The sequence below is a fragment of the Nuphar pumila genome, chromosome 13, assembly GCF_984573655.1.
Source record: "Nuphar pumila chromosome 13, dmNupPumi1.hap1.1, whole genome shotgun sequence".
Classification (NCBI taxonomy): Eukaryota; Viridiplantae; Streptophyta; class Magnoliopsida; order Nymphaeales; family Nymphaeaceae; genus Nuphar; species Nuphar pumila.
In genome coordinates, this window is record NC_143261.1 from 89,817,865 (window position 1) to 89,843,139 (window position 25,275).

General features: G+C 35.9%; 1 protein-coding gene across 2 annotated transcripts; it reads left to right on the forward strand.

Annotated features, from left to right (window-relative positions):
• The first annotated feature begins 9,762 nt into the window (after positions 1 to 9,762).
• Positions 9,763 to 25,275, forward strand: LOC149819099 (uncharacterized). 2 transcript variants are annotated; one of them, XM_089984028.1, is made up of 24 exons: positions 9,763 to 9,887; positions 10,009 to 10,043; positions 10,138 to 10,186; positions 10,282 to 10,418; positions 10,828 to 10,911; positions 11,115 to 11,216; positions 11,831 to 11,965; positions 12,131 to 12,244; positions 12,340 to 12,474; positions 12,575 to 12,715; positions 12,823 to 12,933; positions 13,108 to 13,203; positions 13,404 to 13,457; positions 13,552 to 13,635; positions 18,455 to 18,541; positions 18,611 to 18,706; positions 20,207 to 20,299; positions 20,387 to 20,478; positions 20,569 to 20,686; positions 21,388 to 21,485; positions 21,826 to 21,907; positions 21,994 to 22,085; positions 23,094 to 23,401; positions 25,072 to 25,275. In XM_089984028.1, exons 2-24 carry the CDS (start codon positions 10,011 to 10,013, stop codon positions 25,098 to 25,100), a joined length of 2,370 nt encoding a protein of 789 aa, XP_089840154.1. In that variant the 5' UTR covers positions 9,763 to 9,887; positions 10,009 to 10,010; the 3' UTR covers positions 25,101 to 25,275. The 2 variants fall into 2 exon arrangements, with proteins under 2 accessions (XP_089840154.1, XP_089840155.1); XM_089984029.1 differs by having other exon boundaries at positions 20,219 to 20,299.

The window sequence follows — 25,275 nt, forward strand, 5'->3', positions numbered from 1 at the left end:
AAAAAAACTTTAGATTTTTCAAATAATAAGTAGAGATACATATACCGTGAATAATGGTCTATAAAGGTGACAAAATATTTTCACACGTATAACACAAGGAAAAAGATTTGCAAACATCCATATACATAATCTCTAATTTTCTATTATTGTGTTTGGCATCTTTATATGTGTTGGACTGCTTAACCTTTATGTAGTCAACACATGTTTCAGTATCTATGAAATCAAGGGACCCAAGAATCTGTTCTTTTATAAGTCTTTGAACTCTCTCTTTCGAGGTGTATTCTAACCTTTCATGTCAAAGCAAATAGGATTGATCATCCTTTTGGTAACTTTTTTTGTCAATCGTTGTATTCTCAACAGAGTGAGATTATCATATTTGAAATTTGGTTTCAGACGATACAAACTATCATATACATATGCAGAACCAACATTAATAAAAATTTTAACAATAATAAGCTTAGAGTTTTCAAATTTAAAAGCAAAACCAAACTTATCAAGTTTTGAAATAGAAATGAGGCTCTGACTATAGGGTGGAATATAAAATGTTTCAACCAAATCTAAAATAAATCCTGACTCAAATATAACTATGCAGGTCCCAACGTTCTGGACATGTGAACATATCTTATTTTTTGATAAGATACTTCTTTCATACTCCATTGGTTCTCTTTTGCTCAGAAATGTTTACAAATAGTTGACCATATGCACTGTGACACCAAAATCAATCCACCAACAATGCAATGAAACATGGATTAAATTACACTCATGAGAATGAATGACTCCTTACCTCCATTCTTGAGTCATTTCTTATGCTTCAAGCAATCATCTTTCTTATATCCCTTCTTCTTACAAAAAAAATACTATATAGAATAACCTCCTATCTCGGATTTGACTTTCGCCTAAGAGTTGGAACTCTCAAGAGGTTTTTTTCTTCTTCTTCTTGAAGGAACCCTTTTTTGCCCTCAACCTATATTTTTTCTGATGAGAAGCCATATGTGCGCTCGACACTCTCTCACCCTTCAATCTTTCTTCTTCTTCAACACATATGATCAAGAGGTCATTAAAAGACCACTCATCATTATGTGTGTTATAAGAGATCTTGAATGGTCTGTAATCAATAGACAACAAGGTCAAAATCAGATGGACTAGAAAAGAGTCTAAAATAGCAAACTTTATGTCATTCAACTGAGATCAAGGTTTCTAACTTTCAAGATATGCTGCCAGATATGACTATCACCAGAATATTTCATAAACACTAACTTGGACATCAGGGTACTGGCCCTAGCCTTATTAGAACTGACGAACTGATCCTTAATAGCACCAAGATTTTTTTTGTAGTCCTACAGTGAGTGATGTTGCCTCGAATATTCTTAGCCACTCTTGATTACAAAAGCAACATGCTAAGTCTATTACAACACTCACATTTTTCCTTCTGTTCAGTTGTACTCGGCTTTGTAAGAGCAAGAGGTTCACTAGGTCTATATAACCCAGAGTGAATAACATTATTTCTTTACAATATGAAAAATTAGATTCATTTAAGATGGAGATATTACTAGAATCGTCAATGATCAAAGAACCTGGTACTGCAAGAACGAAAGACAAAGACCTTATAGCTGCTCAAACGAGACTTATGTTGAAAAAGTAAAAATTAAGATTGTTTGTTATTCACCTTTTTTAAGACAAGCATAACTGGGTCATTATCATTTCATTTTGGTAGAAATGATAATACTCATACTTGTTTCATTTTTTCAATTCACAAGGAATTGACTTCAATTGATGAAACTAGCAGATCATGTTATCAGAGGCAATTCAACATTGTACCTTTGAGTACAAACATACTTTATGGATGGGTATACACATCTACTATTACATCATGTGTGAATTTAAAATACAATAACCTATATTTAGGTAAAATCATTGTTTCATAAAGTCACACACAATCATAATATTGAATATTAACACTGTCCAAAGAATCCTCAATCAATACAACCCAAATCACTTTGGTGATTGTATGAGTCAGTTAATTGAGATCTTTTACCGCAAACATATTCATATTATGGATCATGCCCATGCACATATGCTAATGCATGTATATTCATGACAAAATATGTATTATATCATAAAAAATACAAATCAATGTTTCAACTCATATGCATAAATAAAATTTTGATAAAAACATATCACATATATCATGAATTTAGTCATAATTCATGCTTAAATATAATGAATAACTTAAACAACATAAAATACATGCATAAGGCATGCTTCTATGATAATAATTACACATAAAACATGAAAAATGATAAAAACATGCTTTTATAGTATTCTCAAGGTTTTTATACAGGAACCAGTCAAAAAGTACTTGAAACCGGTCTAACATGACCTTAAACTGATCAACCAAGGCTTAATATCGGTCTTAAATCAGCTGAACCAGTATAAAACATGTATAAAAGCCTATGTACCCCTAAAACCAAATGAGAAAACTCGTGTTTCTAAACTAGTTTATGAAATTTGGGTCTCTACATTCAAGAATCACTGATAAACCGATAAGAAACAATCATAAGATGCCTCAAACCAATCCCAAAATAATTTGTATCGGTCACAAAACTGGTCCAGTCTTTAAAAGGGTCTAAACAGTACATGGACCTTATTTCGAACCTGATCTAATCCAGTTTGGATCCAGATCATATTCTAATGGATCCTAGGCCAGACCCCATGATTTGAATCTGAATTGGATTATGCGTTGGATTAAGATCCAGGACCCTATCTAGACTCAGACCCGATCCGAGCAGGACATTGGATCAGATTCGAAACCTAGGTCTGGTCTAGATCCAGAACTTGAAACTTAAACGGATTCGATTTTGGATCGTGATCTCGGGAATAGGTTTAGACTCAATCCACTGAGTCCTCTACGGATCCAAGTCTAGTTTAGGTCCCCCTGGGATGTGCACATACCCAATCCACCTGGATCCTTGGATCCAAGTCTGGATCAGGCCTGTGCAGAGCGACAACAACCTGATCCACCCAAAACCCATCGGGTCTGGATAAGTCCAGCCCTGGGTCAGGATCCACTATAGGTTTCTATAATGGATTTCGACGCTCTATCTCCCTAAGAAAATCGATCGACGTCGATTTCTCACCCCCCGGGAATGCTTCTTCCTTTGGCCACCGCCACCGACGGCCGACCGAAATGCCATCGGCCACAGCCTCTCTTCGCCAGCAGTGACCAACAAAGATAAGGAGGAGAATTTTTTTCGATGACTGCAGTTGTGGAAAAGAGGGCTCGAGTAGGGATCATGCCCCACCCTTTTCGTGTTTTTTGCTGCCATAGGGGCCGACCTTAGGCATAGTCGATGACTACTGACCTCTGGTGGTTGACCACAGTCGTTCGACCGTGGGAGCCAGGTCGTAGCTCTGAAAACTAAGACACCTCAATTTGTCAGGGTAGTGTCCCTCAATTCTTTGCCCATAAACTTCGGCCACCATACACAGTCAGACTCCATCGTCGTTAATGATGATTGGTGTTTGTCGACCGAACACCAACATCCATAACCTCCTATTGGCACTAAATAGGCAGCCTAGGGCTGGTTGTCGACGACGATTGGCCCCAGACGACCAACCGATGTCTGGCACAACCTGACCTGCTCTTCCAGTGGCTGTGGCAACTTGACTAAGATGGTAGTGGCACCAAAATGGGGGCTCTATAATCCTGGCATAAACTAGGATCCAACATCCTTGCTCGCCGATGGTGACCACTACCAACCTTCGCAGAGGGACAACAATTGATGTCGACCCACAAACAGTGTATCGTCGATCAATGCCTCCCCCATCATCGTTGACTTCCTAAAAAAACAAAATGAGAATCCGACGAGGGAGAAAAAAAATGTGCTGATAACTTTTTTCGACGAGCGTCGCAAGAACGTCGGTGCACCCATACGCGCAGTGAATGCGAGGCATGGGCCCATAACCCAATGTTGGCACAAACTGGAATGAAAAACAAAACATACCAGAAACTGCCATAGTTGATTCAGATAAAGGGAGTGTTGACGCGTGTGCTCGGCGTTCTCCTCAGCCTATCAATGCCCACGATGAGCCCAGACCATCAAGTTGAAGGTAAGCAGAACCCTTGAATCCAAATCAGAGAGAGCACCTTGGTTGCACTCATCAGGCAACCATGTCTCTCAATTTATAGTGGGAGAAGAGTAAGGGGCTACATGCATGGCATTCAATATGAACCCTTCACGTGTCATATTGAATGTGAACTCTTCACATTCACATAACCCCTTTCTCACTAATACCCTTCATTAAGAGAGTCTTGTGTCAAACCGGGTCGCTCACGGTTGGACCCGATTTGAAATGTCCAACACTTTGTTGTATATTTTTGTCATAAAATGTACAGGTATGACTCGATGCATGAATGAGTTAGAGCTGTGAGTTTCATAATTTTTTTTGAAAAATGGTACACGATGACACTCTTTTTTAATCTTTTAATCATAAAAACTATTTTTGATCATTTAACATTTAATAATATATTTTTTAAACTATGTTAAATTTTATTAAAACTATTAAAAACATAAAATAATACACATGCCTCATCAAGTCATACCATTGTATTGTAGCATGTCTGGTTAATGTTATCAGAGACACACGACCAAAATGGTGTGTCCTTGTGACACGGGTTGGAACTTATTAGTGCACTCCCTAGTATCACTTGATTCTATTCAAGAAAAAATAGACCTTTCTTAGTCTATTGGGAAGTGAAGGATCGAGCCGTGAGTCTTGGTCACAATGGTTTGCAGACGTTGATCAAGTTGAGTGGGCCTCTTAAAGACTCAAAAGCGTTGAATGAGTTCTGACACACCCAAGAATCAATCAATTTGCACCATCCAAGCTGATCTAGTGAGGTTGGTTAAGCCTTCCAAGCTGGACATTTCTGATATCAAATAGTGAAAGAGCAGACCTTGACCCTATTCAGACTAGGTGTGTGCTGCAAACAGGTGAATTCAACATCAGATGAAACATGATCAAGTTCATGAACTCCAAGTTTTATGCCAATATTGGTGACCAAAGCCATGAACTAACAAAACTTTGTGCTCTAACATATTCTAGTAATAAATACATGACCAAGGGTCATAGAGCCATTTATGCAACAAAACTTACTTATATACCTAACAAGAGTAAAATGGTTGTATTGTACAACAAACATGATGTGTTTCTTGAAAAAAAAACTATAATTTTAAAAAATTCACTTGATATCCAAAATTACAAATATTCAACATTAAAAGGATCATTTTAACCTTTACATGAGTGAATTTTCTTCAGATATATGAATTTTGTATTGCGTTTAAGATTTATCACAAACTTTGCCATTAATTTTTTACCTACAAAATGAAGAATTTTGAAAAAACACAAAAAAGAACAAAGAAAATAAACAAAAATATATTTTCAATGATATTGCATTCGCTAAAAAATGATGAATGAGCATTGAGATACAACCTTGATAACATTCTTAAAACAGAAGGTGAACTTGCATAGTTGCGCCAATTCTGATTATTCTATGTTGTTTTATAGCTACCTATGTCAAAAATCCAAAAAAATAATAAAAATGACAAAGATGGATTAGGGCATTAAATTTCCAACACCACCAAGATCATCTTTATCTGATGAGTGGTTGGGAGAAAACTTCTTCTAAAAGATAGATTGCTCGATTGTTTCATTATATATAACATGTTTCTATCCCGATTTTGGAGCTAAAAAATAAGAACCCTAAAGATGTTTGGGATTCTGACTCAAGACAGGAAAGTTATAGTTATGTGTCTCGACTTTTCAATGATAGTACAAATGCAGGTTTTTGATGTTAGATAAGAGAGATACATATTTGAGAACAAATATTGTTTTGTAGAAAATATATGATTTTTCTCATAAATATGTGATATTCTTCACAAATATATGAATTTCCTCCCAAATATATGATTTTCCTCTCAAATATGTGAATTTTCTCTTAAACATGTGCCCAAGTATTCTATCTAAGATTTATGACAAACTTGATCTCTCATTTTTTAAGCAAAAAATGAAGGATTAAAAAAACACACATAAAATAACAAAGAAACTAGACAAAAATACATTTCCAATGATACTTGATTTGATAAAAAACAATAAACTTGTGTTGAGACACAATCCCAACTACATTCATAAATAAGGAGATAAACAGACACAACTATGCCTATCCCGATTATTCTATGCTATTTTTCATTTACATACATCGAAACTCTAAAAAAATAATCTTTTCAATAACACTAAGATCACTTTGATATGATGAACAATTAGAGAGAAACATCCACTAGATGATAGATTGTTTGGTTGCTCCAGTATGCAGAGCATGTTTTCGGTTCTAACTCAAGACATGAAGTTACAAGATATATCTCAACAATCCAACGATTATAAAATCACAAGTTTTCTATGTTGGATCCCAAAGATACAAATCTGAGTACAATAATTGTTTAGTAGAAAAATACGTGAATATATTAGTTTCCTCATAAATAAGTGAATATATATATATATATATATATATATATATATATATAATGTGTGTGTGTGTGTGTGAAAATGTGATTTTCCTCCCAAATATGCAAATTTACTCCTAAATATGCAATTTTCTTTTCAAACATGCAAATTACCTCCTAAATACGTTATTTTCCTCCCAAATATGTGGATATGCAAATTTACTTCTAATATGTAAGTTTCTCTTAAATATGTGAATTTTTCTTAAATATGCATGTTTCCTCCAAAATATGTGAATTTCTTCTTGAATATTTAATTTTCACAAAATTATTTAGGAGGAAAACCATATAATGTGGGGAATTTTTGAATATTTTAGAGGAAAAACATATTTAAGAGGAATTTCACATATTTAGACGAAAATTCATATATTTAGAAGAAAATTCATATATTTATGAGAAAATTCACATATTTATGAGAAAATTCACATATTTGGGAAGAAACTCGTATATTTAGGATGAAATTCATATATTTAAGAAAAAATACACATATTTGAGAGAAAATCACATATTTAAGAGGAAATTTGCATGTTTGGGAGAAAATTCACATGTTTAAGAGAAAATTCATATATTCGCATATTTTCTGCAAAATAATCTTTGTTCTCATATATGTATCTCTTCAATTCGACGTCAAACCTGCATTTTTATAGTCATTGAAAAGCTGAGACATGCATGTAACTTTCTTGTTTTGAATTAGAACCGAAACCCTTTTAGGGTTCCCATTTTTTGAGTTCTAAAACTATAACAAAAAAATATGCGCTGCATACTGCACCAACCAAGTAGACGTTTTTCCCCAACTGCTCATCAAATTAAGGTGATCTTGGTGGCATTGAAAATCTAATGCTTTGATATGTCTCTATCATTTTTATGTTTTTTTGGGATTTTTGGCATAGGTGGCTAGAAAATAGCATAGAATAATCGGGATAGACATAGTCATACCTGTTTATCTCCTAATTTAAGAACATTATCGGGGTTGCATCTCAGTGCGTGTTTGTTGTTTTTCAATGAATCAGGTGTCACTGAAAAAATATTTTCGTCTAATTTTATGTTTTTGTGTATTTTTTCTAAAGTCTTTCATTTTCTGGGTCAATAATTAGTAGCAAAGTTTGTCACTGCAATACTTGAGCACATATTTGGGAGGAAATTCACATATCTGAATGAAATTCACTCATGTGAAGGTTAAAATAGTCTTTTTAATGCCAAACATTTATGGTTTTGGACATCGGGCAGATTTTCAAAAAATTTAAGGTCTTTCAAGAAATAAGTAATTTTTGTCATACATTACGATTATTTTTTATAAATTAAATCATCTAATCAAGCTTAATGAGTCTCATTAGTGCTAATCAAGCTCAACTCATTTGTATGTATGAACCCTGGGCTTGTATTGGAATTTGACTCATTCATGCAGCCAAACAAGTTTACGTAAATTCATCGTTGGATTTACGAAGAAAATCTACTGAATTACGTATACTATGATTAATTTAAAATTATCTAACTTTATCTAGGAAAATAGGGATAAGGTTAAAAATAAATGGAAATTTAAATAACTAGATTTAACTCACCTCAATTCTTTGTTAACAATAATATTTCTCATCTTTTATATATGAGAATCCGAAATCACGATCAATACAAACTACCTAACTGGTAAACTCTAATTAAAGTAAGTGCCTATCACGATTAACTTAATAATTAGATATGAGTCTATCACTTTGACCTAATATCCAAATAGAAACTAAAAATCTAAAACATAAAATGGGTCCAAATTGACCCTTATGGTCCCCATGTCTTTCGCTATGCTCATGCATCATTCTCTCCGAAAAATAGTTGCCTCGAGTGTTGCATGAACCCTGCAAACAGTTTTTCCGACGTACCAATTCGTTGATCTGTTGCCCTTTGTGCCTCTTTTATTTCTTGAGTCATTTGCATGAGCACCTTCACCACTGAATCGACCTCTCGAGCTATGTATCTCACACAAGGACAAGGAAGCTCTTACAAAATTCATGTTTGCTTTTTGAACTATCTTCAAGTAGCTTTGTGAACTTCACAACACTGTGGGCAAGATTAAGGTTTACATTTTTTATCAGATTTGTGAAGAAGTTCTACTGAACTACATCTATTGCTATGAATAATCTAAAATTATCTAACTTTATCTATGAAAAATAGGGAAAAAGGCTTAAAGCAAATAAAAATTTAAATAACTGAATTTAAATCACCTCGATTATCTGTTAACGATAAGATTTCTCATATTTTTATAGATGTAATCCCGAATCACAATAAAAACAAATTACTTAACTGCTAAACTCTAATTAAGGTAAGTTTCTATCATGATTAAGTTCCTAATTAAATATGAGTCCTGCTTCACTTTGACCTAATATCCAAATACAAACTAAAAATCAAGCTTTCTTGCCTCATTGTGCATTTATGACTCGATTTTTGCATCATCATAAAAGACCTATTCACAAGTCATGTTCTAACAATTCAAAAACCAGTTCCAACTAAAATTCCATGGGGTCAGACAGTTTGAACAAAGGTTGTCAGTATCGTTGCATTGCATTGTATCAAGGGAAAAAATCAATACGTGTTTTTTTAAATAATTTAACAAAGGGTTTACTTATTTTTTTTTTTCATGACACATGCCATCTGCTGGTTAAAAATTGTCCGATTCAGCTTGATTCAGTTAAGAATCAGAGTGAGCCGATTCTCTGAATAATTTTGAAAATCAATTCAAGGTCCGGTTTGAACCAAAAAGATAAGATAAATTTTTTTTTTTGAAATTTGTGCTTGTACACATCAACAGACAATGCAAGAAATTATCCAAAAGTTAAAACGCTAATTTATAGTGAGTTTTTTTTCGTAAAAAACATAAATATCACATTTTAAACACGATAATTATGTTTTTATTGGCTATTTATCATGGAAAAACTGTGGTTTTTTTATTGTAATTATTATTTATCTATATTTATTTATAAAATTTATTTGTTATTGCCAAGATTTTGCTGAAAATATGCAAGATTTTAAAAAAAAAATCAAATTCTCGCGAGTTGTTGGCTGCAGATATTTTGCTGTTTTAAACTTTTATCACTATGGATACACCTCACTAAACAATATGCGAATCCGGATCGGGTTTTTGTTGATCCGATCCATTATTACTCCCACACCAAGATGCGGACCGTTTGTGTATTTATTAGGGTTTTTGTGCCCAAAGCGTATATATAAGCGTTGCACGAACCCGACGCCTCTCTGCCCTTTCGTAAAACCCTAAAACCCTAGTGTTTAGGGTTTTAGATCTATTCTTTCTTCTCGATATCTTCCGTTTTCTTTCGTCTACGATCGGTGAGCGTTTCTGTTCTTTCCAATCCCTGTTTAGTCATTCACTCTGCTGTTCGTTCTTGCAGATTGTAACATATTATCGTTTTTTTTTTGGGTTCTTTTTCTCCGATTTTTTGCACCGCAGCGATGGGGAAATCCAGCAAGAAATCGAACACCGTGGTATTTTCTTTTTCCGATTATGCTATGTGTTTTTTAATCATTGTTGGTGATTGTTTTCAAAAATTTGGTCGATTATATAAATTTGTTGGATCAGGTTGCTGCAGCTCCTGCCGCAGCCGCTCCGCAGAAATCGTCGAAAAAAGGTTAGGGTTTCATTTTTTCCTTTGCGATTGCTTTCGTTAGATTTTAGGGCTTCTTCGGTAGGTGGTATCTCAGAATGGGCTGCGGTCGCTTACAGGAAAGAGAGAGGCCGAGGAAGACATCCAGAAACAAGCTAGCGCGAAGAAATTGAAAGTTACGTACGTTGATGCGCCGAAGAAGAAGGTGGAAACGAGCTCCTCGGAGGATACTTCTTCTTCGGAGTCGGAAGAAGAGGTATACGCTACTTGTAATGCTACAATGATTTTGTTGCAGGATGTACAGATTGCTTTCATTTCATTTTATTTCGTTTTGCCATATGGGTATCGCTATCTATTCTTTGAGTATGAATTTCCTATCGGGCACCAAGTTTAGTCTTATTAGTTTCAGTATGAAAGCAGTTCAAGGTTTCTAACATGAGTAGCACCAAGTTTAATCTTATTGATACTTACGGGCTTGACTAAACTTTAATAACTCATTTTTCATGCATTTGTATTCAGTATTACATGCATAAACATGTGCAGTTGTATGACATTTATATTTGTCTCGCCAGATGGATTGAGCTTCTGTTGATGTCTCTTTATTTAATGTTTTATTATTAGATTTATATTTTTCACTTTTTTTTAATAATCTCTCTGTAATGTAGGTTAAAATCTCAGTAAAAAAGGTCAAACCACCAGTCAAACCAGCAGCTAAAGAGACTAGCAGTGAAGATTCATCTTCTGATGAGGTAAGAAACATTTAGTTCCTAGTGCGTTATGTCATGACTTGTTGCTTTATGTCAGAAACATTGAGGTCCAAGTTCATTGCATCATCTGCTTTGGAGGATTGCAAGTCTGTGCTGTGCTTAAGAATTGCCTTTTTGCACCTGTAATTTAGCTACATGTTTTTATCTTCTGATTTGTATTTTTAACCCTGTGCAAAATTTTCTAGGACATTAAACCTACAGTTAAAGCTGTTGCTCCAGCTAAGAAGGCACCTCTGCCAAAGAAGAAAGAGTCCAGCAGTTCAGAAAGTGATTCAGATTCTGATGATGTATGTTTTATTTCAGTTTCTAACTGCCAACTGATTTTCTGTTTGTTAATAAAACTATATCGATATTTATTCTTTAACACAAGTTGGAGTTTTTTTTTTTTAATTTCAGTAACATTTAGACAGGCAACATTACTTGAATTAGTAAAAATCTTCCCCTTTGTGCATGCATGTGAATGAGTGAGCAAGTTGGCTTTGGCCTATAAAAGGTGGACCTTGTCACATTGTTATGATCATGACTGGTTGCAACTTGCACGTTGTCTAGGGGGAAAAGTGGACCTGGTCATGTTGTTACAAGCCTAACTCGTTGTAAGTTGTCAAGTGAGGTGGTGAGCAAAAATGTCTTGTAGAGTGCTGTTGTGAACAGTCTTGTTTCGCATGTGAGAACCTCACTGGTGATGCTAGATCCACATACCTTGGGCATTGCATAACATTTCTACATGTTCAGTGACCAGAAAATTATTGGTCAACCTAAAATATGTGAGCTTTGCATATGATTTAGAATAATCCTCTTTTTGTGGAATCTGAAACTGCCAGCTATACTTTGTTGAATAGTTTTTTTTTCTTTTGCTGATTTGTTAGTGGCCTTTAATTCTTATTGTTTTCTGTCTGTGCAGGAACCCGTAACTAGAGCACCTCCTGCAAAGAAGTTGCCTGCAACTGCTTCAAAGAACGGGTCCTTGTCAGATTCCAAACATAAAGATGAATCAAGTGATAGTTCGAGCTCAGATGATAGCTCAGATGAGGAGAAGGTATGTATTTTTGTTTATTCTTGTGAGACAGAGAGCTTCTATTTCACAAACAAGCAACAGACATGCTGATAAAAGTGTTGATTGTTTGGTCATAACTTTCATATGTGTCTTTATTTTTGTTTTAACTTGACCAATAAATTGTTTATTGAGATACTCTTTGCACAGGCAGCTGCTGTGAAAAAAATTGTGCCTTCAAAGAATGGGCTTTCATCAGCCCCCAAGCGTAAACGTGATACAAGTGATAGTTCAAGCACAGATAGTAGCTCAGATGAGGACAAAGTAAGCAACTTTGTTCCTGTCTATTTATTTGCTCATGAAGCATCTGTATTTGTATGGTGTTAATGCAATCCTGACAAACACTTTTATCTGCACAGGTACAAAAGGTGACTGTGCCTCCTAAGAAGGTGCCATCAACAATTGCTTCAAAAAATGGGCCTGTGACAGCTCCAAAAAAGAAAAATGAATCAAATGATAGTTCAAGTTCAGATAGCAGCTCAGATGAGGATGAGGTATGCAGTATATATGCTGCTGTTCATGTATTTGCCCATAAAGCATCCATACTTGTATAGTGTTAATGTAATCAAGGCAGCACTACTTCTATCTGCATAGGTAAGTGCAGGAAAGGTGTCTGTGCCTCCAAAGAAGGTGCCATCCACAATTGCTTCAAAGACTGGGCCTGCAACAGCCACCAAAAAGAAAGATGAATCAAGTGATAGCTCAAGTTCAGATAGCAGCTCGGATGAGAATGAGGTGTGTCTACATGGCAGTCAAAAAGAAGATATGTATGATTGTTATAACAGTTTAGTGATATCATGATCATTGACATGTCAAACAATGTGCTGTATGATCTTTTTCAGAAGCAGGTTGCCAAAGTTCCCATTCCAGGAAAGAAATTGCCGCCTGCATCTAAAAAGAAAGCTGAATCAAGTGAGAGCTCAGACTCAGAGAGTGAATCTGATAATGAAAATGTGAGTTGATGTTTCTTGTGTTGCAGTTAAATAAGTTTTTGCTAAGCTATTCCCTTTCATCATTTTGCAGATGTTATTTTGGTCGTTGAGAATACATTGTGTGTTGCCTTCAGTCTTTATTATAAGTGGATATCATGAGATACTTTTAACTTACCACCAGCTTAACTTATGTAGAAAACTGTGGCCAAAACTGATGCACCAGCAAAGAAGGCTTCTGTCAAACAAGAGTCTTGCGAAAGTTCAGGGTCTTCAGATGATGAGTCAGAAGAGGTTGTAAGCTTATTTCTTTTATGTTTCTGTAGGTTCTGGAAATTAAAAGGCTAAAAGCCTTTATCACTGAATGCATCTTCTTGTAGATAAAAAGTAGATATTTACTGGGCGTTCCATTACTTTTTATTTTGGTTTCTGCACATTGTGGCACTATCTTGATTATTGATGTTGCTCTTTTCTAATGTTTATGTTTCTTTCAGGAGGGAAGCTCTGAAAATGATGAACAACCTCCAAATAAAAAACTGAAAACTCCAGTTGGTTTTCTTGCTCTCTTCTTTGAAACTCAATGTATTTCTTCTGGTTTGATGCTTTACCATTTTTTCCTTTTAATTATTACTATAATTTCAGAGCGTTCCAGCTTCAAACTTGGCAAAAAAGGTTGTTCAAGAGGACAGTAGCAGTGATGAAGACAGTTCAGATGAAGATAACAAGGTATTATTATTGTGTTATGTAACATCTTCTGTCCATACCATGTCCATCTTTCAATTTTTTTCATTAACTTTTTGGCTGCATTTATTGTCTAAAATAAATGACTTTCAACATAGTTGGCAAACTCGACGAGTTGACTCGGGAACTGACCGAGTCTACCCAGATCGGACCCCAACTGGGTCACTGATCCAGGACTACCGATCTGCATGCCACTTGTGTTGTGTGTCTTTTGTCATGAATTCCGTGGTTTTAATGCATGCTGTTGATAAAAGGATATTTGTTTTATAAAGAATCATATATTTTTAAATCATAAATATCAACAATTATGTATAGTTGATACTTATATAGCTTAGTCATTAATGTCATGTGCTAAATTTAGTGACTATACAGTTTGGAGTTTATTTTTTCCATGTCTCAACACTAAAAAATTGATGTCCTAACTCGTCCGAGTTACTGAGTCAACCTGCTGACTTGCAATTCAAGGGTCAGGTGAACCAGATCTGAGTCACGAGTTTGCCAACTATGACTCCATTAACTGAATCCTAGGTATAAAAAAGTTTCAAGATTGCAAGTACAGGAACTTCCCTATATATGTGTGTGTGCGTGTAGAGAGAGAGAGAGTGCAAATACGGGAGTTCCTGTACTTGCAATCTTGAAACTTTTTTATACCAAGGATTCAGTTAATGGAAGTCATAGTTGGCAAGCTCGTGACTCAGATCTGGTTCACCTGACCCTTGACTCGCAAGTCAGCAGGTTGACTCAGTAACTCGGACGAGTTAGGACATCAATTTTTTAGTGTCAAGACATGGAAAAAATAAACTCCAAACTGTATAGTCACTAAATTTAGCACATGACATTAATGACTAAGCTATATAAGTATCAACTATACATAATTGTTGATATTTATGATTTAAAAATATATGATTCTTTATAAAACAAATATCCTTTTATCAACAGTATGTATGTATATATATATATATATATAGGAAAAGTGGTAGCTGTTTAATCCTTATGTGCTTAAACGAAATGCCCACCTGTGCATGATGGACGCTCAGCATGTTTTTTTGTGCAAAAGCACTTTTGGCAGCGCTTTTTCAAAACAGTGTTAAAACACCCAAGCGGGGCACACACAGTATTAAAACAAAAGGTTTTAGCGGCGTTTTAAAGGGCTGTTAAAAGTGTTTTTTGAGCAGAAACACATGTTTTTCACAAAAAATGCCGTGTGTCCATCACATGCGATGGATGCTTAGCGTAGGTTCGTTTTCATTAAGCACCTATGGATCAAGCAGCTACCACTCTCTCTCTCTCTATATATATATATAGGGAGAGAGAGAGAGAATTGGGTAGGTGCTTAATGAAATATGCCTAATGATACATGCTTAATGGTTTTTTCTTCTCTTCCGGTGTTTTTTTCGCAGTTCCGACCTTATAAATGTGTTGGGCATGTGCGATTTAGGAGGAATCCACACCTGGATCATGTGTTTTCGATGAAAAAATGATATTTGGAGCCTCAAAAATTTTCAAAGATTTTAGACCGTTGATTTTTCGAACCTTATGAAAACTCACCCATGTGTCGGAATCAAACACTTCAAGAGCTGATCCCAATAAAATCAAGCACATAGATCACATCTGTACGGTCAGAAATTAAAATAAAACGAAAAACTGGAAAAACCCATTAGGCACGAATCATTAAGCACCTACCTCTCACTCCCTCTAATATTTGTTTCCTGATGATATTGGTGGAGGTTTTTCTTGGAAGACTTTAAAATTACATGTTTTTGCTAGAAAATTTTGATGAAAATTAAGGTTTTTTTAAAGTAAAAATGATGATAGTGGAGATTAAAACATTTAACAACAACAACTACGCCTTCATCCCAAAACAATTGGGGTCGGCGATATGAACCAACAAAGAAAATCATTCTGGGTCTTCCACATGAATCCTTCTCCTCCATTCATTTCTATCCAATGCTATGTCCTCGGTGCGGTTCAAAGCATTCATATCCTTTCCTATCACCTCCATCCATGTCCTCCTAGGCCTACCCCGACCTCTTTTAACTAATGTATTTTCCCATTTCTCCATCCTTCTAACTGGAGCATCATTAGGCCTTCGTCGAATATGTCCAAACCACCGTAAACGATTCTCTCTCATCTTATTTTCAATGGGTGCAACGCCTACCTTCTTACGTATCTCCTCGTTCTGAATCTTATCTTTTATTGTATTTCCACACATTCATCTCAGCATACACATCTCAACTACACTCATTTTTTGAATATGATGTCTCTTGGCAGCTCCAGTTGCACTCTTCTATTTCATCCACCCAACCTTTATCCTATGATTTATATGTCCATCAATTTCTCCATACTTTTGAATGATAGATCCCAAATATTTGAAAGAATCATCCACCGATATTTCTTGCTCACCAAGCTTCACTACACTCCCATCTCTATTTCGTTGCTTATTAAATCGACATTCCATGTATTCTGTCTTACTCTTACTCAACTTAAAACCTCTTGCTTCCAATGTCTGTTTCCATAATTCTAACTTAGCATTAACCCCAGCTCTAGACTCATCAATCAAAACAATATCATCAGCAAACAACATACACCACGACACATTTTCTTGAATTGATCTCGTAAGCTCATCCATCACTATAGCAAATAGGAAAGGGCTTAAAGCAGATCCTTGATGTAACCCAACCGTTATAGGAAAATTGGTTGTCACCCCTCCACAAGTGCGGACATTGGTTACTACTCCTTCATACATATCTTTAATTATACTAATGTACTTGAGAGAAACACCTTTCTTCATCATTGTCCACCAGAGAACGTCCCTAGGTACTCTATCGTAAGCCTTCTCCAAATCAATAAAAACCATATGAAAATCTTTGTTCCTCTCTCTATTTCTCTCAATAAGTTGTCTAAGAAGATGTATAGCTTCCATAGTAGATCTTCCAGGCATAAAACCAAATTGATTCTCCGATATCATGACAACCTTCCTCAACCTAGACTCAATCACCCTCTCTCAAAGTTTCATAGTATGACTCATGAGTTTTATACCACGATAGTTTGTGCAATCTTGTATATCACCCTTATTCTTATATAGAGGCACCAAAGTACTCTTCCTCCACTCATTAGGCATCTTATTTGTCCGCCAAATCTTGTTAAAAAGATTTGTCAACCATTTTAAACCTTTCTCTCCCAAGCATTTCCAAGCCTCGATAGGTATACCATCTGGGCCAACTGCCCTTCTTGATTTCATTTTCTTCAAAGCCTCTGCAATTTCTTTCTTTTGAATCTTGCGCATGAAGTCACAATTCATCTCATCAAAAGGAATGGAAAAGTCTCCAAGATCCTGAGCATGACATTAAATAGCTTATCAAAATAATCTTTCCATCTCTTCTTAATCTCCTCATCTTTGACTAAAACCCTTTGTGTTTCATCTTTGATACATCTAACCATACCCAGATCCCTCGATTTCCTATCTCTCATTTTTGCATAAATATCCTTCTCACCCTCTTTGGTATCCAACTTGTCATAGACCTCCTTATATACCTGATCCCTCGCGTTCCGAACTACTTTTTTAGCTTCCTTCTTTGCTATCATATACTTCTCCAAATTCTCATTATCACAACTTTTACTTAGATTTCTATAACACTCTCTTTTAACCTTAATAGCTAATTTGACATCCTCGTTCCACCACGATGTATCCTTACCTAGCGGTGCACCGCCTTTGGACTCACCCAATACCTCCTTAGCCACCTTTCTCATGCCACCCGCTATCTTATTCCACATAGATTCTGAATCCTCCTCGAGACACCAATCAACTTCCTTAACTACCCGCTCTACAAACATTCCTTGTTTAGCTCCTTTTAGTGCCCACCACATAGATTAAAACATTTAACAAATTCAAAAAATGAATTTCTCAAAAACATCACAAAATGCCCCAATAATATGGGAGTATTTTGCACACATGATATTTTTCCTTTCTTGTTTTTGTTAAAACCTAAAGGAAACACAATATGTTTGTGTGTGTGCTTGTGTGGCCATGTGAGTTTTTTATTTTTCAACTTCTCATGTTAAGAGTATATTTACAGAAGATATGAAAGGTTATAAATTTTACCAGAAATTGAGCATATTTGTATTTTAATTTGTAATATTTATTGTTAAGCTGATTTTTTAGACAAATAAAACACTCCCTTTTCTTCAATTTCAATTTTTTCCCTTAAAAATTCTGATATTTGTTATGTGAAAATATAACTTTTAAAAGCCTAGTTCTTCAAGTGCCTTGAAAATATACAACCTACAACCCCCACCCCCTTTTTTTCTGTTGTGTCATCAGTTCATCTGCGAGACTGGACTGGTTATGTTTGTCTATGCAAACATGTAAATGAGATAATCTTCAGATATCAGTTTTGGCTGATTTTGTCCAGAAACTTTAATCAGTCTATTGTTTTGTTTAATTGTTTCCTATCCTTCCTGATATTTGCGAGCTGCTCATCATAAACATTGATTGCATACTCTTCTCAATGTCTGTACCTTTCAAGGCAATTGTGTCGTCTGGCCTCAAAAGTTTGTGTTGCAAAAGCAAAGAATGAATAACTAAAATATCCCTTTTTAAGTAAACATAAAAAAATGAATATCCAAATTACCTTATTGTACTGCAGTGATTTATGCCTTAGAATTCAAAAAAATAAAAATGTGAAAGCTCCAGCTTGACTCATCTTTAGTTATTGGCTGGTCATTTGCCGTTTGTTTCATTTTTTGTTGCTGATTACTATATTCAGTTGAAGTGTCTGTTTAATGTTATTGTTGCCTTTGCCAGCCTGCAAAACTTGTGAAGAAGGAAAGCAGCAGTGAAGATGAAGATGAAAGCTCTGATGAGGAACCTGTAAAAGCACAACAGACAAGGGTATGGTTCCATAGGTTTTATTTCATTCTCACTTTATTTTTATGTCCATTCTTCTCTTGGCATGTGCAGGCGCCTAAGGCAAGTATCATTGGTGAGGAAGATTCTTCATCGGATGAGAGTGAGGACAGCGAGGATGAGCAACCCTCTAAGACTTTAGTCAAGAAAGTCAGTACTTGATCACTGTCGCATGGTTTTGCTTCCTGTGTGGCTATTTTGGTGATTGGTATCAGTGATAAATTGTAGGATGTCTACTTGTTTGTGATCTAATTTTGGAAAATGCTATTGTTCTTGTGCTTTCCAATTTTATATCCATGTAATTCATATTAGTAATAGCGCATTGCTCGAATGTGCTTTTGTCTTCGTATAAGATTTTCACTATAGCACTTAATGTTTCTCTTTTGGCTTGTACTTCTCCTTTTTGATGGATGTGTTTGTACAAGGTAGCTAGACTGGAAACAGAAGTGACAAGCAAGACATTTTAAAATTTGTAGGAAGTGAGAAGTGGGGATTCAACTTGAAAACAAAATAGGAATAAAAAAGGAAGTGCAATAGGAATCAAATAATAAATCTAATGAGAAATGGAATAAGAATTGAAACCAAAAGTAAAATAAGAAGAAATTGGAAGTAAAAATATAATAAAAAGAGAACCAAATATGTACTATGTTTCTTTAACTTATTAAGACGTATGGTCCATGTTATTCTTGTTATATGAAATGAAAAAGTTATGATCTTAAAAGTTAAACTAAATAATGTTTACAACCCTACATAACATTACCTTTTGACTTCTAAATGCCAAAAAGCCATTTGATATTTCATTTTTCTTTTGATAAGTGCATTGCCATCCCTAAAATAATTAGTCAATAGTCATCATACTAAGTAAACTACTTGTAGTTATGAAGTTGAGAGTTTTATATTAAAGAATGGACTTACAAATTATTGGATGACCAAAAAAGAAAAGAGAAAGAAAGGGGATAAAATGTAGTATCATAAATCTATTTTATTCTATAATAGCTTTCAATCTTTTTTATTTAGATTGCTATTTACTTTTTTTTTCGAACATATCATACTATTGGTCTAAAAACTAAAAACAAAATGGACTCTCAACTTCATTCTATCATGATTTTAAAGTAATTTTTTCTCAAAATCTAAAAATGATATCTGCCAATATAGAGAAAGCACATGGAAAGTAAGTGGGGGGCATGAGGGAAAGCGTGGGGGAAGTTCATAGGAATCATAAACAAAGAATGGGGGGAAATGAAATTCCCATCAAGTTTTAGAAGCAAGGAGTACCACACTTCTGAAGCGAAGCTTCCCACCTAGTTAAGGAGTTTCCGATAACTTTAGTTCATATTCTTGATGATGCATTTGGTTGTAGCCTTTAAATTTAATATCTTTGAATTGATTATATTCCTTCTTTTATTGTATACATTTTTGGCTGGCATAAGATCATTTCACTGGGTAAGATAATAAAACTGGCCTGTTTACAAGTGATGGCAATTCATTAGATATTTAGGAAGATACTTTTCTCTGCAATTCAGTATATTTAATATCATTTGACTGTTTATAATCACAAGATATGCTACTTAATTACTGAATACCTGATCATGAGGAAAGTGCTGAATTTGGTCTTGTTTGTTTTATTCTTTTACCATATATAACCATCAGGAAAATTTGAAGAGTCAAAATGATGTTGAGATGGAAGATGCCACACCTAAATCAAAGTCTAACCAAGCTGCTCAAAAAGCTGATAAAAAAGGGGTATCTAAATTCTCCAATCATTTCTTCTAACATCCCCTTTCTCTTCTTTTCAATTTTCTTATTCACTTTCTAATTTATCTTGGGCAGGCAAAGACACCAGTTACTCCCAAGACTCAGACTCCTGGATCGAGGACGCTGTTTGTTGGGAACTTGTCATTCTCTGTTGAAAGAGAAGATGTGTATGCTTTCTGTCATTGTGTTATTCAGTGTTTTTTCATGTTAATTTTTACCGCTTTTCAGGTTTCACACATCATTTTGCAAATGTTTAGGGAAGAATTCTTTAAGGATGCTGGTGAAATTGTTGATGTCCGATTTGCGTCGAATCAAGATGGCCAATTCAGGGGGTTTGGACATGTTCAGTTTGCTACGGAATCTACAGCTCAGAAGGTGATTCTTTTCCTTTTGAATATAAGTTTGATGGTTTTAATGCTCTTGCTACTGATGTAGGCGTATCCTGTTATGCCTTCTTATTTACTAAATCTACAAGTTTCGATTAAGCAAAAACTGCCTGTATTCTTTTTTCAGGTGTTTAGGAAAATAAACTATTTAAGACATAAGAGATCCATTGATATGTGTTTTGGGGGGTTGGGGTGCGGGGGTTCGGTTGGGGAGAATTGTTGAATGGTGGAGTATGTGGTCCTCTGGATCTTGTCCCTTGTTGTTCCATGTTTTTTGTTATTTGGGCTCTGTTTGAGAGCTTTGCATTGAGATGCAAACACCACCATGGGCTCTGTTTGAGAGCTTTGCATTGAGATGCAAACACCACCGTGATGGGAAGCGTGCTTCCCATTTAAAAATGGTGATTCCCTGCGCGTTGAGGATGTTGGCAGAAATAAACCCCACTTTTGAATGGTGTTGAAATGTGGTGTTGAAACTGCAAACTCCATTCTAAATGCAGTGTTTTGGCAACACCATTATTTCCGAACAGCAGAGAGCATGAGGGCACTGGGGTACTGCAACCTGTCAAGGCTCCTAAATAGAGCCCTCTTGTACGTCACTGATGGTTGGTCATCTGTAGTTTTCTGAGTGTAATCTTCTGTAGCTTGCCCTTGTTGACATATTATGTTCTCTTTACTTTCTCCATGTAGGCTATGGAGCTGAATGGCAAAGAACTACTTGGACGTCCTGTTAGGCTTGATATTGCTCTTGAAAGGGGTGAAAGGGGTGCATATACTCCAAGCAGCGGGTAAAGCATGAACTGACTGATTGGCCTTGCAAAAGCTAGCTTATTTTTCCTTGTTTGTTTTTCATAATCAAAACCATCTTTCCCCAATGCCAATATTTTGGGTACCTATTCTCTTTTCACCGGTTCAGATTTAAAAAGCTTTGTAATAAGGTTAGCAGGTTACTGTTCCATAAATACTTTGTGGTGTTTTTGTTTTTCAGAAAGATGGCATTACTGTTCTTTCAATCACCATATGCTAAAAAAGCAAAATTCCACACTTTATTTATAAATCTGCTACCTTTGCCATGTTTGGTAATTCATTGTGAGGTTTATAATTTTTATCACTTGTTCTCAATAACAGCAACGAGAGGTCTTTCCAGAAGCCAACAAATTCGCAAACCATCTTTGTAAGAGGTTTTGATAAGTCTCTTGAGGAGGATCAGGTATTTATGATTCTAAAAAGTTTTTTTTGCTTGGACATGCTTTTTGGTTGATTTATACTGATTCTCTTATTCCTTCCTAATGGCAGATTCGTAGCCATCTACAAGAACATTTTGGAGACTGTGGAGAGATTACTAGGATCTCTATCCCTAAGGATTATGAATCTGGTGTTGTTAAGGGGTAAGTTATTCATATTCCTATAAATGTGTCTTTATTCGCTGATTCATCTCAATCTGGGTCGATACCAGCAAAAACATCTCTGAACAAGGTTCTAACACCATGCCAAATGTGGTGGAAGCCCATTTCTGTCTACTCTATAAGAACAGTGTGTTGTTCTGAGGTGTGAAGTGGGAGAGAGGGGATGTCATAATTAGAGTTTTGAATAAGATGACCTTTTCATTTAATAAGAAAAAGAGGTGTTAAGCTTTTTATCATCCTGGCGCCAAGCTATTTTTCCGCAGGACCTCCCTTACAGTATTGTCACCGCAGTAGAGTTTAACCACCAAGTTCGGGATGGATTGGTGTGGTTCCTCTATGCCTAGGGCACCAGAATATCGAACCATGAACAAAGAAAGGCATGAGAGAAAAACATTATTATATTGGCTAGTGATTGTGAGACCCCAATTCTTGACTGGAAGGGACACCAAATGAAGCCTCCCTCTGCCCCTCCATCCCAAGAAACATAGAATCGATAGGTGATTGAAACAGAAATAATTAAAGACTTATGTTATTTCTATTCAAGTCTTCTACTATGATAACTAATATCTTGCTCAGAAAGTAGATGAGTGATATCCATGACAGGAATCAGGATGTACATCACAGTCTATGTCAACTGTCTTATGCGTTGCCTTGTGTCTGTTCTTATGTCTGATGCGGTTGCTAAAAATAAATATTTGAAAACTTGAGAAGGCACAGGCCATTATCCTCTAGACCTTTCCACTACTTCCTATCTGTCCAAATGCCCATTAACATGCCGTGTGTGATACTGTGGCTACCCAGTCATAGGGACTTCAAGTAGGTCATGCAACTAATTCTCTGGACTTCCATTTGATATGAACTCTTTTTATGGGAAGTTCTGAAACATCTCTGTGCTTCTCTTTTTCTGCATGGAAATTTGCCCCTTGTAGATGAAGTTCAATCAATGTGAAATTTGTATGTGCCAACCTTCTGTTGTCGAATTGTTTACAGGTTTGCATACATAGACTTTTCATCCGGTGACAGCCTCTCAAAAGCTCTGGAGCTTAGTGGTTCAGAGTTGGGTGATTACGCTTTGACTGTGGATGTGGCAAATCCAAGAGGTGGTGGTGGAGGTGGTGGTCGTGGTGATGGTGGGGGCAGGAGTGGTGGAAGAGGATATCAAGATGGTGGTGGTCGGTTTGGTGGTCGCAGCAGTGGCAGAGGTGGCACTCCTAGGGGTGGTGGCCGTTTTGGCGGCCGTGGCGGTGGCAGAGGTCGTGGTAATTTTAATAAACCAAATCTGGCTGCTGCTGGAACAGGTAAGCTTTCTCAGCTTCTCAAGCACAGCCTTGTTGTTAAGTGAAAGACCGATGTGCATATGTTTGAACCTTGAGACACAGTGTCACGTGACAGATGTTGCTAGTATTATTGCTTGTCCCTGTGGCGTGTAAACATGGGATCAGCTGCACAACTGCTGATATGCCATTGGATGGTGCATTCAAAATCCCAGGACTCCACCCAGCCAAGGTTCTACTCAATGACCTTCATATCAGGTGAAGGGTCAGTTTTAGACCTTGTTTGAGCCCCCCACCCCCACCACCCAAAAAAAAAACTCCTTTCATTGGCATCATTCTGTTTTCATAATGGCAGAAACCCAGTGCCATGATGACCGGTTCCACCTTATCGGTTTCAAGCAGGAATGGTGCTGAATAATGCTATAATGTGCAATGTTTGTGATTCACATCTTTTCCTATATATGATAACTATCTTGTGTCAATGTGGATACCATATCAATGGGTTCATTCTCACTTGTACATTTTTAGGTAGATGAGATGATATCGATCTGTTTAGCACAATCATTTACTAATTACTGCAATTCATGGTTTTCATCTAATAATTTAGATGTGATTTTTTTATAATTACATTTTTGTTGCTAATCTAGACTCTGCATCTTTTATCCAATAGAACAATTATTTCTTTATATTTTGTTGGTTCAGAGTATGTTCCAAATTCAACAAATCAAGATGAATCCATCTGTGCAGTTGAATTTATGCAAAAATTAATAAATGTGTGCTTGTAAGTTGGTAGAAGTGCACCAGGTTTTGGTGTGCCTTGTATGCGCTCAATAGATATGATCTACAAGGTTTATTTAATAAAAACAATATTTTGATCATGTGATTGTGATGTGTAAGGAGTTTAAAGGGATACAAACTTCAACTGCTTGCAACGAGCATACATTGTTACAACTCAAAAAGTTACCCATTTGCTTCAAAAGACTACAATTTGACAAGTAACCCCTAGCAACCAAATCATGTTGAATGCATCTATGGTGTGACATTGCCGGAGTGGTTGTTGACCCTGAGTGCACACTCATTCCACACCTTAACCAGAATGGACAACCGGGTCGATTACAGCTAGACTGGCTAGTTGATATGCTGGAGTTTAAAGTTGGACGATGTTGAATCATTTGGAGGTGCCTGAATGTGATCCAACAATTTGTAGTGGGCTTGGGTTATGGTCATGGAGGCTCGAGTAAAAGAGTCCCAAACCCAAAGTGTAGTCAAGTGGTTTTGAGAAATATGTATTTTAAACCATGCTGAGTCATGTTGTGTCGAATACCTAGCAGAAAATGATTGCACCCATTTAATAGACTTGTCTGGTTTTCATTTGTCAAGGCTGTTGGCATTTGGGTTCTTCCAGTATGTCTTAGGTTGTTGCAAGAACATCTTTTTTTTATTTTTATTTTTCTTATGGAATGTCTAATGGTCATTATATTTTTTAAAGCATACAGAATACTTTGACCGAGTAATGTTGGGTCAAATACCTAGCAGAAAACGACTGCTGAAAACCATTTGATAGACTTGTCTGGTTTTCATTTGTCAAGTCTGTTGGAATTTGGGTTCTTCCAGTATCGGTCTTAGATTGTTGCAAGCGCATATTTTTTAATTTTTTTTCTTGGATTGTCTAATGAGTCATGGGCATTATGCAGGAAAGAAGACAACTTTTGATGAGGACTGAACAGAGGCGACCGGATGCGCGACATCAATCCTTTTTGGCGAGTTTTTCCCTCTTTTTAATGTTTCTTGTGGAACATCTGTTTTCAGCATATTGTCACTGGATTTTTTGGTTGAATTAGATGGTGTTCTGTTTTATCACATAATTTTTATATAACATGGAAATGGTAGTTTCGAAA

Coding starts and splice junctions, on each gene's coding strand:
- LOC149819099 (XM_089984028.1), top strand. CDS start 10,011: ATGGGGAAATCCAGCAAGAAATCGAACACCGTG. Junction 13,204..13,403: donor CAGATGATGAGTCAGAAGAG/GTTGTAAGCTTA, acceptor TGTTTCTTTCAG/GAGGGAAGCTCTGAAAATGA. Junction 13,636..18,454: donor GTTCAGATGAAGATAACAAG/GTATTATTATTG, acceptor TGCCTTTGCCAG/CCTGCAAAACTTGTGAAGAA.